The sequence below is a fragment of the Rattus norvegicus genome, chromosome 1, assembly GCF_021556685.1.
Source record: "Rattus norvegicus strain SHRSP/BbbUtx chromosome 1, alternate assembly SHRSP_T2T, whole genome shotgun sequence".
NCBI classification, from domain to species: domain Eukaryota; kingdom Metazoa; phylum Chordata; class Mammalia; order Rodentia; family Muridae; genus Rattus; species Rattus norvegicus.
The window spans coordinates 118465130-118483714 of record NC_141534.1 but is presented as its reverse complement, the minus strand read 5'-3'; the positions used below and the strand labels follow the sequence as shown (position 1 = coordinate 118483714).

At 39.0% G+C, this 18585-nt stretch overlaps 1 protein-coding gene across 4 annotated transcripts in view; it reads right to left on the bottom strand.

Moving 5' to 3' along the window:
- Nucleotides 1-18585, bottom strand: part of Oca2 (OCA2 melanosomal transmembrane protein) — a 322662-nt gene that overhangs the window by 168760 nt on the left and 135317 nt on the right. For all 4 annotated transcript variants that reach the window (NM_001271493.1, XM_087654839.1, XM_087654913.1 and 1 more), the window contains 1 exon segment: nt 17145-17272. In NM_001271493.1, the coding sequence (NP_001258422.1) occupies nt 17145-17272 (128 nt within the window).

Here is an 18585-nt window from a genome sequence, read left to right as displayed (position 1 = left end):
TGCACTGAAGCTCCCTGAAGGAGCGGCACAGGTCTTCCTGGTTGCTACCGCTGCAGAGAGCCCCTGGGCAGCACCCCACGAGCGAACCTGAGCCTCGGGACCACAGGTAAGACCAAATTTTCTTCTGCAAGAAAGCTGCCTGGTGAACTCAAGACACAGGCCCACAGGAACAGCTGAAGACCTGTAGAGAGGAAAAACTACACGCCCGAAAGCAGAACACTCTGTCCCCATAACTGACTGAAAGAGAGGAAAACAGGTCTACAGCACTCCTGACACACAGGCTTATAGGACAGTCTAGCCACTGTCAGAAATAGCAGAACAAAGTAACACTAGAGATAATCTGATGGCGAGAGGCAAGCGCAGGAACCCAAGCAACAGAAACCAAGACTACATGCCATCATCGGAGCCCAATTCTCCCACCAAAACAAACATGGAATATCCAAACACACCAGAAAAGCAAGATCTAGTTTCAAAATCATATTTGATCATGATGCTGGAGGACTTCAAGAAAGACATGAACACACTTAGGGAAACACAGGAAAACATTAATAAACAAGTAGAAGCCTACAGAGAGGAATCGCAAAAATCCCTGAAAGAATTCCAGAAAAACACAATCAAACAGTTGAAGGAATTAAAAATGGAAATAGAAGCAATCAAGAAAGAACACATGGAAACAACCCTGGACATAGAAAACCAAAAGAAGAGACAAGGAGCTGTAGATACAAGCTTCACCAACAGATTACAAGAGATGGAAGAGAGAATCTCAAGAGCAGAAGATTCCATAGAAATCATTGACTCAACTGTCAAAGATAATGTAAAGCGGAAAAAACTACTGGTCCAAAACATACAGGAAATCCAGGACTCAATGAGAAGATCAAACCTAAGGATAATAGGTATAGAAGAGAGTGAAGACTCCCAGCTCAAAGGACCAGTAAATATCTTCAACAAAATCATAGAAGAAAACTTCCCTAACCTAAAAAAAGAGATACCCATAGACATACAAGAAGCCTACAGAACTCCAAATAGATTGGACCAGAAAAGAAACACCTCCCGTCACATAATTGTCAAAACACCAAACGCACAAAATAAAGAAAGAATATTAAAAGCAGTAAGGGAAAGAGGTCAAGTAACATATAAAGGGAGACCTATCAGAATCACACCAGACTTCTCGCCAGAAACTATGAAGGCCAGAAGATCCTGGACTGATGTTATACAGACCCTAAGAGAACACAAATGCCAGCCCAGGTTACTGTATCCAGCAAAACTCTCAATTAACATTGATGGAGAAACCAAGATATTCCATGACAAAACCAAATTTACACAATATCTTTCTACAAATCCAGCACTACAAAGGATAATAAATGGTAAAGCCCAACATAAGGAGGCAAGCTATACCCTAGAAGAAGCAAGAAACTAATCGTCTTGGCAACAAAACAAAGAGAATGAAAGCACACAAACATAACCTCACATCCAAATATGAATATAACAGGAAGCAATAATCACTATTCCTTAATATCTCTCAATATCAATGGCCTCAACTCCCCAACAAAAAGACATAGATTAACAAACTGGATACGCAACGAGGACCCTGCATTCTGCTGCCTACAGGAAACACACCTCAGAGACAAAGACAGACACTACCTCAGAGTGAAAGGCTGGAAAACAACTTTCCAAGCAAATGGTCAGAAGAAGCAAGCTGGAGTAGCCATTCTAATATCAAATAAAATCAATTTTCAATTAAAAGTCATCAAAAAAGATAAGGAAGGACACTTCATATTAATCAAAGGAAAAATCCACCAAGATGAACTCTCAATCCTAAATATCTATGCCCCAAATACAAGGGCAGCTACATACGTAAAAGAAACCTTACTAAAGCTCAAAACACACATTGCACCTCACACAATAATAGTGGGAGATTTCAACACCCCACTCTCATCAATGGACAGATCATGGAAACAGAAATTAAACAGAGATGTAGACAGACTAAGAGAAGTCATGAGCCAAATGGACTTAACGGATATTTATAGAACATTCTATCCTAAAGCAAAAGGATATACCTTCTTCTCAGCTCCTCATGGTACTTTCTCCAAAATTGACCATATAATTGGTCAAAAAACGGGCCTCAACAGGTACAGAAAGATAGAAATAATCCCATGCGTGCTATCGGACCACCACGGCCTAAAACTGGTCTTCAATAACAATAAGGGAAGAATGCCCACATATACGTGGAAATTGAACAATGCTCTACTCAATGATAACCTGGTCAAGGAAGAAATAAAGAAAGAAATTAAAAACTTTTTAGAATTTAATGAAAATGAAGATACAACATACTCAAACTTATGGGACACAATGAAAGCTGTACTAAGAGGAAAACTCATAGCACTGAGTGCCTGCAGAAAGAAACAGGAAAGAGCATATGTCAGCAGCTTGACAGCACACATAAAAGCTCTAGAACAAAAAGAAGCAAATACACCCAGGAGGAGTAGAAGGCAGGAAATAATCAAACTCAGAGCTGAAATCAACCAAGTAGAAACAAAAAGGACCATAGAAAGAATCAACAGAACCAAAAGTTGGTTCTTTGAGAAAATCAACATGATAGATAAACCCTTAGCCAGACTAACGAGAGGACACAGAGAGTGTGTCCAAATTAACAAAATCAGAAATGAAAAGGGAGACATAACAACAGATTCGGAGGAAATTCAAAAAATCATCAGATCTTACTATAAAAACCTATATTCAACAAAACTTGAAAACCTGCAGGAAATGGACAATTTCCTAGACAGATACCAGGTACCGAAGTTAAATCAGGAACAGATAAACCAGTTAAACAACCCCATAACTCCTAAGGAAATAGAAGCAGTCATTAAAGGTCTCCCAACCAAAAAGAGCCCAGGTCCAGACGGGTTTAGTGCAGAATTCTATCAAACCTTCATAGAAGACCTCATACCAATATTATCCAAACTATTCCACAAAATTGAAACAGATGGAGCCCTACCGAATTCCTTCTACGAAGCCACAATTACTCTTATACCTAAACCACACAAAGACACAACAAAGAAAGAGAACTTCAGACCAATTTCCCTTATGAATATCGACGCAAAAATACTCAATAAAATTCTGGCAAACCGAATTCAAGAGCACATCAAAACAATCATCCACCATGATCAAGTAGGCTTCATCCCAGGCATGCAGGGATGGTTTAATATACGGAAAACCATCAACGTGATCCATTATATAAACAAACTGAAAGAACAGAACCACATGATTATTTCATTAGATGCTGAGAACGCATTTGACAAAATTCAACACCCCTTCATTATAAAAGTCCTGGAAAGAATAGGAATTCAAGGCCCATACCTAAACATAGTAAAAGCCATATACAGCAAACCAGTTGCTAACATTAAACTAAATGGAGAGAAACTTGAAGCAATCCCACTAAAATCAGGGACTAGACAAGGCTGCCCACTCTCTCCCTACTTATTCAATATAGTTCTTGAAGTTCTAGCCAGAGCAATCAGACAACAAAAGGAGATCAAAGGGATACAGATCGGAAAAGAAGAGGTCAAAATATCACTATTTGCAGATGACATGATAGTATATTTAAGTGATCCCAAAAGTTCCACCAGAGAACTACTAAAGCTGATAAACAACTTCAGCATATTGGCTGGGTATAAAATTAACTCAAATAAATCAGTTGCCTTCCTCTATACAAAAGAGACACAAGCCGAGAAAGAAATTAGGGAAACGACACCCTTCATAATAGACCCAAATAATATAAAGTACCTCGGTGTGACTTTAACCAAGCAAGTAAAAGATCTGTACAATAAGAACTTCAAGACACTGAGGAAAGAAATTGAAGAAGACCTCAGAAGATGGAAAGATCTCCCATGCTCATGGATTGGCAGGATTAATATAGTAAAAATGGCCATTTTATCAAAAGCAATCTACAGATTCAATGCAATCCCCATCAAAATACCAATCCAATTCTTCAAAGAGTTAGACAGAACAATTTGCAAATTCATCTGGAATAACAAAAAACCCAGGATAGCTAAAGCTATCCTCAACAATAAAAGAACTTCAGGGGGAATCACTATCCCTGAACTCAAGCAGTATTACAGAGCAATAGTGATAAAAACTGCATGGTATTGGTACAGAGACAGACAGATAGACCAATGGAATAGAATTGAAGACCCAGAAATGAACCCACACACCTATGGTCACTTGATTTTTGACAAAGGAGCCAAAACCATCCAATGGAAAAAAGATAGCATTTTCAGCAAATGGTGCTGGTTCAACTGGAGGGTAACATGTAGAAGAATGCAGATCGATCCATGCTTATCACCCTGTACAAAGCTTAAGTCCAAGTGGATCAAGGACCTCCACATCAAACCAGACACACTCAAACTAATAGAAGAAAAACTAGGGAAGCATCTGGAACACATGGGCACTGGAAAAAATTTCTTGAACAAAACACCAATGGCTTATGCTCTAAGATCAAGAATCGACAAATGGGATCTCATAAAACTGCAAAGCTTCTGTAAGGCAAAGGACACTGTGGTTAGGACAAAACGGCAACCAACAGATTGGGAAAAGATCTTTACCAATCCTACAACAGATAGAGGCCTTATATCCAAAATATACAAAGAACTCAAGAAGTTAGACTGCAGGGAAACAAATAACCCTATTAAAAAATGGGGTTCAGAGCTAAACAAAGAATTCACAGCTGAGGAATGCCGAATGGCTGAGAAACACCTAAAGAAATGTTCAACATCTTTAGTCATAAGGGAAATGCAAATCAAAACAACCCTGAGATTTCACCTCATACCAGTGAGAATGGCTAAGATCAAAAACTCAGGTGACAGCAGATGCTGGCGAGGATGTGGAGAAAGAGGAACACTCCTCCATTGTTGGTGGGATTGCAGACTGGTACAACCATTCTGGAAATCAGTCTGGAGGTTCCTCAGAAAATTGGACATTGAACTGCCTGAGGATCCAGCTATACCTCTCTTGGGCATATACCCAAAAGATGCCTCAACATATAAAAGAGACACGTGCTCCACTGTGTTCATCGCAGCCTTATTTATAATAGCCAGAAAATGGAAAGAACCCAGATGCCCTTCAACAGAGGAATGGATACAGAAAATATGGTACATCTACACAATGGAATATTACTCAGCTATCAAAAACAACGAGTTTATGAAATTCGTAGGCAAATGGTTGGAACTGGAAAATATCATCCTGAGTGAGCTAACCCAATCACAGAAAGACATACATGGTATGCACTCATTGATAAGTGGCTATTAGCCCAAATGCTTGAATTACCCTAGATCCCTAGAACAAACGAAACTCAAGACGGATGATCAAAATGTGAATGCTTCACTCCTTCTTTAAATGAGGAAAAAGAATACCCTTGGCAGGGAAGGGAGAGGCAAAGATTAAAACAGAGACTGAAGGAACACCCATTCAGAGCCTGCCCCACATGTGGCCCATACATATACAGCCACCCAATTAGACAAGATGGATGAAGCAAAGAAGTGCAGACCGACAGGAGCCGGATGTAGATCGCTCCTGAGAGACACAGCCAGAATACAGCAAATACAGAGGCGAATGCCAGCAGCAAACCACTGAACTGAGAATAGGTCCCCTATTGAAGGAATCAGAGATAGAACTGAAAGAGCTTGAAGGGGCTCGAGACCCCAAAAGTACAACAATGCCAAGCAACCAGAGCTTCCAGGGACTAAGCCACTACCTAAAGACTATACATGGACTGACCCTGGACTCTGACCCCATAGGTAGCAATGAATATCCTAGTAAGAGCACCAGTGGAAGGGGAAGCCCTGGGTCCTGCTAAGACTGAACCCCCAGTGAACTAGACTGGTGGGGGGAGGGCGGCAATGGGGGGAGGGTTGGGAGGGGAACACCCATAAGGAAGGGGAGGGGGGAGGGGGATGTTTGCCCGGAAACCGGGAAAGGGAATAACACTCGAAATTTATGTAAGAAATACTCAAGTTAATTAAAAAAAAAACAGTTAGGCTTCTAGAAGTTTTTCTATAGATTTGTGTGTAACAAATAAAGACATCTCTTAAGTATTCATGAGAAAACTGGCATTTGAACCATAATCTAATCCCTATTCCCCTACCACAGGCTTAGCGTACTGGACATACAAAGAAAGGGCACATCTCTAGGAAGTAGAGACCATTAGCATTGCCTTACATATCTGGACACACACACACACACACACACACACACACACACACACACACAGGTCCCTTTTACTTTTCTGGTCTGTGGAGTTATATTAAGTTATATATACAATCTAAACAATCTGAAGATTTGGGGGTTAGGAGGCTCAGAAGAGATAGAATATGTCTTTGTTATAGATCCTGAGATCTGTAGTAGTAATCCTTCCAGAATTATTCTTTTGCATATGATTATTTTGGTTATTTGGAGCCTTTTGTGGTGCTCTATGAAATTCAGAAATGTTTTCCCATGTTGGTAAAGAACGAAATGAGTATTTTGATTGGGATTGCATACATAAATCTGTTTATGATTTCTACAATTTTTCTGGTAAAATTTTCAGTATTTATATATAATATATTGTTACCTACAAATAGGGGTAGTTTGACTTCTTTTTTTCCTATTTATATCCTTTTGATTTTCTTCTTCTGCCTTACTGCAGTAGCTAGTACTTCAAGCACAATATTGAAAATGAGTAGGAATAGTAAACTGTTTGGTTAAGGACCTCAGTGGGATTGCTTTAAGTTTATCTCAATTTAGGGTGTAGGAGTTTCATATATGCTGAGATGTGTTCTGTCCACTCCTATTAACTCTAGGACTCTTATCATGAAGGTATGTCGAATTCTGTTAGTCTTTTTCTGAATCAACTGAGGTGCTCGTGTGATTTTTTTTCTCCTATAAATCCATTTGTGTGGGTACTACATTTATTGACTTGTATATGTTGAACCTTCACTCCATCTCAGAGATAAAGCAAACTTGAACATGGTGAATAAGCTTTTTTACATATGTCTGTATTCTGTTTGGAAGCATTGGGAGGAGTACTTTTTCAGTCTGGGTTCATCGGGGATATTGGCTATGTCTTTACCCTGGGATTGTGTCTTTACTCTGGTTTTGTGATGATGACCTCATAGAAGTGAGGTGGAGAGTTCTTCTTTTATTTCTATTTTTTTAACAGTTTAAAAAGGATTGGCTCACCTTCCTTCTAGTCTGCAACTCTGCCCACCCATGGCAAATCAGGGGCTCTAACCTCCCAACACACACACACACAGAGAGAGAGAGAGAGAGAGAGAGAGAGAGAGAGAGAGAGAGAGAGAGATGGGAGGAGAGTGAGCCTGACTCCCAGGAGATCACAGGTAAAATCACAGGTCACAGGTAAGATCCCTGCCCTGATAGCTGTCCTAGCTGGGACCCCCACAGAGCCCATCCGATGGAGGACCTATCCACTCTACTGGAGATACATCTTCCCTCTAGTCTGCAACTCAGCCTATGGCAGCCCCTTTCCCACACCCAGAGACTGCCTGTCTCGCAGGAGGTCTGCCTTAATCAGGATGACAGGAGATCTCTGTAACCAGGGACACAGGAGGTTGGTTAGTATTGTTCTTATGGGATTGCAAACCCCTTCATCTCTTTCAATCCTTTCTCTAACTCCTCCAATGGGGACCCCATTCTAAGCCCAATGATTGGTTTCGAGCATTCACCTCTGTATTTGTCAGGCTCTGGCAGAGCCTCTCAGAAGACAGCTATATCAGGCTCCTGTCAGCATGCACTTCTTGGCATCAGCAATATTGTCTAACTATAAAAGATAGTTTATTTCTTGTTCCTTTCCATCAGTCTGTGTTCTTTGACTGGAGAATTTAGGTTATTGGTATTTAAAGAAGTTGTTTAGGAACAGGAAAAATGAAATTTCCAATGAGAATGAGGGTAAACAAAAAAATAAACAAGAGCTTCTTTCTTTCACATCTTTTTATGTGGGCTACCAAGAGAAAATGTGGCCAGGATTTTAGGTGGGTCTTCCCACTGCAAATGATCTTAGCAAGAAAAATCCCTCACAGGTGTTGCTAGTGTTTGGAATTTAATTATTCCAGGTGTAGTGAAGTTGACAATCTGGATTAGTCATAATACAACTTAAACAGAAGCATAATCCTCAATTAAATTTAAGCAGTAATAACAATCTCCCAACAAATAAAAGCTCAGGACACCAGATAAATTCAGTGTTAAATGATTGGAAAATCATTTCAATTATTGGTTAAATAATCAGTAATCATTTAAAGAAGAACTACAAGTAATTTTCCTCAAATTGTTCTATAAAATATCAAACAGGAATGTACTACCAAACTGATGTTACAATGTTGAAATGACTGTCACCAAAAGTGGATAAAACTGAAAAAAATAAAGAAAAGTATGGTAACAGTTTTGCTGATGACCAAAACAATTCTTAATATAATTCTTATAAATAGAATTGAAAAACACATTAAGAAGATTGTATAGTGTAACTGAGTTGATTTTATTGCAGAAATGCAATTTTGTTTCAACATATGGAAATCAGTAAGTGTAATTCAGCAGACAAATAAATGGTTACTCGGTAGTTCAGGATAGATCTTTATTATGATTATTTTACTTATTTATGTGTGTGACTGTATGCTTATGTATGCACGGGTTAGAATACAAATAGGGGCCAGAGAAAGCATCAGATCCTTCTGAATTGGAGTTATGGGCATTTACAGGATGCTCAATTTGATATATGGGTGTTGAATTCTAACTCTGGTCCTCATGATTGTGCACCAAGTGTCATCACTGTAGCCTCCCAAAAAAATGGCCTTCGAGAAAGTTCAAATCTCTTTATGATTTCAAAAAACTAAAGACGTTCAGAACATATGTAAAATAAAATGGATTTAATATAATAAGGGATACATGACATGGTTATAAACTAACATTCTTCTAATGTGGTAAACTGAGATTATGTTTTCTAGACTCTGGAATGAAAGAAAACCACACACTTGCTCCACTCCTATAAATATGCTGTTGAAGTCTTAGCTGTAACATTAAGAAAAGTGAAAGAAATAAAAAGAATATAAATGGGAAATGAAGAATTTAAATTACCTCCTACTCCACCAGAAGGCAAGCTGACACTCGGAACCACAGGTAAGCACCTTATCCAGGGACCACCAACGCTCTCCCAGTGCCAGCTCAGACTATCTGAAACAGCTCCTCTTCTCCTTGTGACCATATCTATCCCCGTACCTCCTGCAAAAGCCTCCCAGAGAGCAAGACAGCAGCCAGAAACCAGATAAGCCTCCTGCCTGAGGACCACCAACACTCTGCTAGTGCCCAGACAGCCTATCCCCAAACATCTCTCTTCTCATCACCGTTTCTCAACCCATACCTCTGGTGGAAGCCCCACTGTTATATCAAAGACCAAATTCTTTGATGTATTTTCTCTACAAAGTGACAGTCACAACAATTGAGAATAAGTGGAGAAAAAAAAAGGTGCACCTATGCCAGAGCATCATCAGTGAATAAGAAACAAGATGAAAGCCAATGAAGACCAGCAAGGTGAAGCCCAAGGAAGACCACTAAGGCAAACCAGTGCTAGAGCACCGTCCATTGTCTGTTGGGTTATACTCTTACTGAATATCACATGTCATCTCAAGCACTCACTCCAGCAAAACATCACATGCCCTTTCACCAAACAGCTTCTAGAAAAATGCCACAGGTTTTCTCTCAGCAAAACATCCTCTCATAAGAGAGCCTCCAGAAAAACATCACACAACTGAGTCTGCAACAAAAACCAGAAATCCCCACTGTTTCAAGTGACAGCTCATGATGGTGAGAATGTGGAACAAAGGGAACACACCTTCACTGCTAATAGAGTACAAACTTGAACAGTCACTATGGAAATCAATATGGTGCTTTCTCAGAAAACTGGGAATAGTTCTATGTCAAGACCCATACTCTTGGGTATGCACCCTAACAACACCCTATCCTACCACAAGGACACATATTCAACCATATTCAAGCAGCCTTATTAATAATAGCCAGAAACTGGAAACAAACTAGATGTCCCTCAACTGATTAATGAATACAGAGAATGTGGTACATTTACAAAAATGAAGTATTACTCGGCTGTTAAAAACAATGTTATCATGAAATTTACAAATGGAAGTAGAAAAATAACCCTGAATAATGTAACCCATACCCAGAAAGACAAACATGGTATATACTCACTTATAGGTGGACATTACCTGTTAAGTAGAGGATAATAATACTTCTATCCAAAGACTCAGAGAAGCTAAGTAACAAAGATGGCTCAAGGAGGAGACACATTGATCTCTTTGGGAAGTGGAAATAGAATAGATTTTGTGGTTGAACTGGGGGCAGGAGGAGATGGAAACAGGATGGTTCCGGAATTGGGTAATGAAGGGAAAGAGTACTGGGAGAGACCTCTGGAGTTAGGGAGGCATTTGGGAGGCAATGTAGAGACCTAGTACAGTGGAAACTCCCTCAATTTTACAAGAATGGCCCTAGTGAAGTCCCCTAATAGTGGGGGGATATGGAACCCAAAGGTGGCTATTTTTTATAATCAAGCAAGGTGGTGGGACTGTGATATCGACACAGCCACAAAATCTTTGACATACAAGACATACTGCCTACAAGATGTGGTGAGGTAATGGGGGCACAGAACTTGTAGAAGTGACCAATGACTGGTCCAACTTGAGACCCACAGCACAAGAAGGAGTTCATAGATGTCCAGGAACCAAAGGCTAGTCAGTCCAGAGACCCAGGATAGAACCAAATAAGACTAGCCAAAAAATTAATTGATTGATTCCTAATGATCTTCTACTATACCTATAGATCAGTGCCTCTCCCAATTGATATCAGAGAGGCATCATTCAGCAACTGATAGGAGCAAATGCAGAGACCACAGTCAAACATTAGGCAAAGCTATGAGAATCTAGAAGAGGGGAGAATGGATTCTAGGAACGAAGAGTGGTTGAGAACACAGGAAGAACATGACCCACTGAATCAACTAAGCAGGGCTCACACTAGCTCACAGATACTGGAGCTACAACCACAGATCCTGTATCGGTCTCTACTGGGTCTTTTACATATACATTATGGTTACATAGCTTGCTGTTCTTGTGGGATCCCTCACAGCAGAACTGAAGGACATGTCTCTGACTCTTTTGCTTATATTTTGGACTCTTTTTCCTACTGGGCTAACTGTTTCAACCTTGATATGAGGGTTTGTGCCTAGTCTTATTGTAAGTTTTTTTTATCTTTATTAACTTGAGTATTTCTTATTTACATTTCGGTTGTTATTTTATTGTAAGTTTTTATGCCATGTTTGGTTGATATCCCTGGGAGGCTTGCTTTTTTTTTTTTTTGAGGGTAAACAAAAGAGGAATAGAAATGGTGGGGGCAGGGGACTAGAAGGAGTGGAGTTAGAGGAAACTGCAGTTGGGATATAATATATGTAAAGAATAAGAATTTAAATTTAAGAAGAATTAAATTTATCCATATTTGCTAAGAAAATAAATCTATAATTAAAAGGGCCTAATAACTCCACTAGAAAACTCTTAGACCTAATCAACATTTTTAGCAAAGTAGCAGAGTAGAAAATAAACATGCAAAATTAATAGCTTTTCTATATACCCAAACAAACTTTTAGAAAGAGAAATCAGGGGTGGGAGGAGTCATATTCAGTGTATCTACCAAGAAAGTAAAAAACACATTCAAGATGGAATCAAAAGTGTGTTCCGCCCAGAAATGTATATGGCCAAAAATAATAATGAATGTAACCTAACACAAAATCATACACTTTTTCAAACATTGTTTTAAACAATTTTTGTTCAGTTCTTGAGTATATATATATATATATATATATATATATATATATATGAATGATGTTATGTTCTAATGTTACAAGGTTAAGCATACTTGCTAGATCATGCAAGAACATTCATCATATAGATTGGCAGGTTTACTATTATTAAAATGATTATATTATTAAAAGTAACCTGTGGGTTTAGTACAATTGCCATTAAAACACTAACAACAGGCTAATTTTCAAAAATCTTAACTTTCACATGGAAGCGTAGAAGATTCCACCCACGTAACCAAAGCATGACGAGTCAGGAAGAACTGGGCTGGAGGCTTCATGCTATTTGATCTCAAACTATATTAGAACAGAACCAGAAAAGCAAAACGTGTATTATACTAGCACCAAAACAGACCTATAGACCACTGGAACAAAACACAGTGCTCACAAATTCACACAACTGTAGCATCCTAACAAAGGTGCCAAAAACATAGAGAAAACAAAACAACAACAACAACAACAACAACAAAAAAACAATAACCAGCCTCTTCAGCAAATACTGCAAAGAACACTGAATATCCACATGCAGAGGAAGGAAACTAAGAAGAAAAATGAGATGATAGAATTAGACAGTAAATAGCTGAAGCTAGACACAGTCATTCCGAATGAGGCACCTGAGACTAAAGCCGTGCTTCTCATTCTGTACAAAATCGATTCAGAATCACTCCAAGCCCTTAATGAAAGACCTGAGAATCTGACACTGCTGAAGGGAGCATAGTAAAATACTTCAAGGTACAGGCACAAGCGACTTTTCAACAAAGTCTCTGATAACAGAGAAAATAACCCCAAGAATTGAGAAAAGGGATTATATGAAATTAAAAGGCTTTCTGTACAGCAAAATCATGAGCACAAAAGTGAAAAGATTATATACATAATGAGGAAAAATTTGCTACCTACATATCAGACAGGCAGTTAATATCTGCATTATACAAATAGCTTCAAATATTAAACATCAAAAAATACATTATCCTATCAATAAGTAAGCCAGTACACTAAAAGAGTGGTTTGTGAAGAAATTATAACTGTCCAATAAATATCTGAAAATTTTCAACATATTTAGCATCAGAACAATGAAAATAAAATCTTTGCAATTCTATAAGACACAATCAGAATCACCATCATCTAGGAAAAAAAAAGACAACAAATGCATGGATAGGGGGATGTGGAGGGTTTATTTACCACTGGTGGAAATGTAAACCATATAACTGTGGAGATCAACTTGAATTTCTTCAAAAAGCTAAAACTAAAATTCAGCTATACCTCTCTTGGGCATGTAACCAATGGGTTCTATATCCTACTGTAAAGACACTTGTTCATCCACGTTTGGTGATGTTCTGCTCACAAAAGCAGTCTATATACCCATCAACTAAAGAATAAAAAATTCAAATGTGGCATTTTCTACAATGGACTATTACTCAGCTATTACGAAAAGTAAGATGATGCAATTAGAAGGTAAATGGCTGAAGCTGGACAGTCATTCCGAATGAGGTAACCAAGTCTCAGACAAAAGTCAAATGTTTTCTCTCAGCTGTAGATGCCAGCTGTGAATTTTTAGATGTGAGTGTTTTATTTGGATGCCCATAAAGATAAGGAAATTATTAAGGGCCTACAGGTAAAGGTGTTCAGGAGAAGGAAAATAGAATGCCCTGACATAATGGGTTAGAGAAGAGTTAAGAGTAGGAAGGGATAGAGTGTGGTGTGGGAGGAAGGACAGAGTAGGAGAGGAAAACTGAAAGAAAAGAAAAAACACCAAAGACTTTATAAAAACTCCTATGGAAATCTATTCCTTAGAAGCTTCCTAAAATACATCTATTCACATACACAACAAGAGCCAAAATTAAGTTTTCCTATAATGGGTCAACAATGACCCTACCAGACACCATAAGTTTAGTACTGGAAATGGGATAGCTCTTTAGGACTTATTGTTCAATGAGGTACCAAAGATCCCTAGACATTACAGGTGATTGTCAATGCTCTTTGCAATCCAAGTTTCAGATTACTCTCCAGATCTTGACAGGGAGATCCTGTTGTTAAAGATTCCACATACTTGAGTCATAGGACAAGAAGGAATCAAACTGAAATTTGTCTGTAAGATTTGTCACTCATAACTAGCTTCCATAGTGCTAGCATGCTACCAGAGGATAAAAGTAATAATCTTCTCAAAGTGTGAACCCAGTGAACTATAATAATAACCATCCTTGCAAGACATACCCACTAATGCAATAGAGGCATGAACATTATGATGATAACCAACAATTTTCTGATTGGATTTAAGTTAAGCCCCATACAATGAAACTCATAGCTGGCAGCATTATTGGGCCAAAAACACATGGCTAGACAGGTCATAGGCCATAGGTTATAATTTACTACCATTATTCTGTACAATGTCCATAATATTAAACTGACTCCTGGGACATATCATTATACCCACAGATCAATGCATCTCCCAACCCTTATCAGAGAAACTTCTACCTTCAATGATGTGATTAACATGAGAGTTACAATTAGCCAATGTGCAGAAAGTAAGAGACTGCACAATGTCCATAAATGCCTGATGAAACATCTATACTGCACCCCTCCTCCCAAGGTTCAGGAACCATTGAAGAAGAGAGGGCAGAAAGAGTATAAAAACAATGTGTGCTAGATAAGGCAAGGAAACGTCACATATTAACTCAGAGCAATTGTGACAATATGCTCAAGACCTATGCAAGTCCACACCAGATTCGATCCCAGCTTGCTGTTGAGTTATTGGCAATCATTATCTGCTGAAATATAGAAATGTATCCATTTCCTCTAAGACAGTAGCCCTTAGTATGTCGACCATGCTCCAATGAAAGTCCCCATGTCAAAGAACATTTGGGTAGCACAAATTAGAGTCGATAAGGCAATAAAAAGCACACAAAGTTAAGGGACAAGGGAAATGTGTGAATCTGAGAAGAGTTGGGGGAGGGAAATGAATATGGTCAAAACTCAGGAAATTCTCAAACAGCTAATAAAACAAATAACAACTGGTGGTGAGGGAAAGAAGAAACCTTATACACACTTCATAGGAATATGAACGATTGCAGCTTCTGTGGGATTCAATGGGAACATTCTTTAATAAATTCAAAATAGAATTATCATTAGGGAACTAGACAACAATCCACCTACAAAACTTTTGACCCAAAATTGGTCCTGTCTAAAAGAAATGCAAGAACAATGATGGAGCAGAGACTGAAGGATTGGCTGACCAATGATGGCCCATTTTGAAAACCATCCCATGGGCAGGCAAAATCCCTCACACTATTAATGATGCTATGTTGTGCTGGCAAATAGGAGTCTAGCAGAGCAGCCCTCTGAGAGGATCTATCTACCAGCTGACTGAGACAAACAGACATTGGAAAAAATTCAGGGCCCCTGTGGAAGAGTTAGAGGATGATTGAAGACCCTCTAGGAGATGACAACCCCACAGGAAGATCAACAATGTTAACAAACCTAAACCCCTGGGAGCTCCCAGAGACTGAGGAACCAACCAAAGAGCATACACAGACTGGTCCAAGGCCCTCAACACATAAGTAGTAGAGGGCTGCTTTGTCATCCTCAGCGGGAGAAGATGCACTAATCCTACAGAAACATAATGCACCACGGTGAAGGAGTACTGGGGGCAGAGCAAGGGCTACCCTCTCAAAGATGAGGAGAGGGGTGAAGGGATAAACTATGTGAGGGAGAAGTTAATTAATTAATGTATTTATTTATCATATGTCCCAGGTATATCATTCATGCATATGTACCTGAAGAATTCGAAGCTAATCTGCAAAAGAGGTCATGCAAATTGGTGTTTACTGCTGCACCAATCACAAGGACTGCACCTAAAACATGGAATCAGGCTAGATGTCCATAAACAGATGAGTGTGTGCTCATACACGCATACACACACAGACTCACATAATGGATATATAATCACAGATGCAAAATGAAAAATTTTAGTTGTAAAACAATATCATATTTGCAGGAAAACGGATGGACCTGGAAGACCATTATGTAACCACTAAAAGCCAGACTCAGAAAGACAAGTGTTGTACGTTTTGTCTTCTATGTAGAATATAGGGTTAAGAGTGTGTGTGTGTGTGTGTGTGTGTGTGTGTGTGTGTGTGTGTGTGTAGTCATGAGTGCACATAAGGGACCATGAGTGAGAGCAGATCTTCAAGAAGTCAGGAAAGGTGGAAAGGGAGAGGCTAAGGGACCCAGGGGACATGAAAGCCAAAGGGACGATATTTACGTGATGGAAGGGGACTAGTAAGAGTGGAGCATGGAAGGGTGTGACAGAAGGGAGATGAACGAGGGAAAAAGTATAATACCTGCATGGAATTGCCATAAAAGAACAAACCCACTACTGTGTATGTTAACTTTAAAATTAATTTCTAAAAACTAAGAAACACACGTCTAAGAGTCAAAAAGGCCACTACTCAGAAATCTGGGAAATGTTCTGCCTTAAAAAGTGAAGGCATATAACACAGGTTAAAGGTCACTGGACACAATGAACCAGTGCTTGGTCAGGAACTCTTTGGTGAATTGTATTTTTGTTAGTTTCTTTTCTTCCTCTCTGTTTAAGGATGGCACAAATTTATAAACAATGCCTCAAGATTAAAATACATATTGTAGCTGGAGAGATGACTCAGCGGTTAAAAGCACTGACTACTCTTCCAGAGGTCCTGAGTTCAATTCCCAGCAACCAAATGGTGACTCACAACCATCTATAATGGGATCTGATGTCCTCTTCTGGTGTGCCTGAGGACAGTTACAGTGTACTTATATGTAATAAATAAATAAAATACATATTGTGAGCAATTTTTAGAAACAGTTACAATCAAACAATACGTAGCATCACATATTCTCTGACATGGTCTTTCTCTGCCTATACAGCAGTATTCATTCAATGTTGTGCAGCCTAAGTTGGATCCTTGTGCCCTATGAACTTGCTCTTGTAAGTCATTTTCCTCCAGACTTATTTTGAGCAAATTCTATGTTTTAGTAACAAATTAAAATAAATTTATATGTCACAAAAACAATTCAAGGAAAAGAAAGATTAGTAAACCAAATAAACATTGTTATAAGAAATTTAAATGTCGGAAATAAAAATGCTGGTCACCTTAACATTAATCACCATCATTTCCCATTTAGTAAATATGTAGAAAGATGTTCAGCCTTAGGTTTCACTCTGCAAACAAAATATGAAATCTAAAATCAAGTAAAAGTTCCAAAGCCTTACCTCCATCAGCACAAAGAGTGCTGCAAAGAAGAGGAGAGTCGCCCACTCTACTCTGTGTAGAATGATCTCAAAGTCATGAATATCAGCTAAAATTAGCAACCAGATGGCACCCAGAATAGCAATCCATCCTGTAAAACAGGCAAAAATACAGCCTGTAAAACACCGGTGCTAGCACACTAGTGCATGATTTATCTTCTGAATGGTTTGCTTTTTTGTGGAAAACAATGCTGTACAGCAAACTGTGTACATTTAAAAGTATAATTTCTATTTTGGCTTATGTATACATTCATGAACCAATCAAGATAATGGGCATATTCATCATTCCCAGAACTCATGCTCATTCATGCTCTACACCGCCCCCCAGATCCTTCTGTCACTGCATGCTCACACACCCCCAACAAAACATCTTCTCTTGTCTTGATAGATCAATTGACATTCTCTGTATTCTCTGTGAATGAGGATTTGTATTTGCCTCTCTCTCTCTCTCTCTCTCTCTCTCTCTCTCTCTCTCTCTCTCTCTCTCTCTCTTCTCTCTCTCTCCCTCCCTCCCTCCCTCCCTCCCTCCTTCCTCTCAATGCTGTAAATCAAACCTCAAATCTCACACATTTTATGCAATGTTCTACCTCTGAAATGTACTCTGGCCCTCACATTCAGTTTTTATGCGACAGTGGTCAGATTCCCTTAACAGAAAAGCAGCATTCAGCACAATTACTTTAAGGTTTTTTCTTTTCACATTGTGAATCAAATTTCAATGTTTTTCACCAGTCAGTACTATATTTGGCTATGCCATGATGTACATTCCATTTTCCCATTAAGAACATCTCAATGGTTTCTAGTGCTTGGCCATTACAAACAAATGTAAATAAATATTTATAGAATGACAGCTACAATGACTTTCCTCCATGTGGCCAGAGCTTTGAAACAGGGTAACAAATTGTCCTGGACCTCAGAAATGTATCCAGCTGCCTTTAGAGATCACAGAGTCACCAGGCCTGTTCCCTTACTCTTCAGGTTCCCTAACTGTCAAAGACACATTTCTTCATTGACTCTTTTCATGCTGACCAATATCTGGGCAGATTCTCGTCATTTCTGATGCCTGAGGACTATGGTACAATAGCTCACAAGTCATGTCACATAAGGCCACTGGATGTGTTCCAGAGCACACTTTGTGTAATGGCTCATCAGTATACACTCCCAGCTCCTCATTCTGTTATTCTCCTTCCTACTGGAAGCTTTCTCAGTCCCATGGACTTAAATGAAGCTATAAGGTCGACATATTCACTGAGCTGTGAGCAAACAAAATCCAAATTCCTATCCAGAACTTAAAGTTGCTTTCAGCTCTATCCACCATTTCTTTCTTGCCAAGGTGACTCAGAAGCTATGTGTTCATATGATGGCATCAAAAAATGTTAGTTCCCTGTCCCGAAGGGCCTTTACTGAT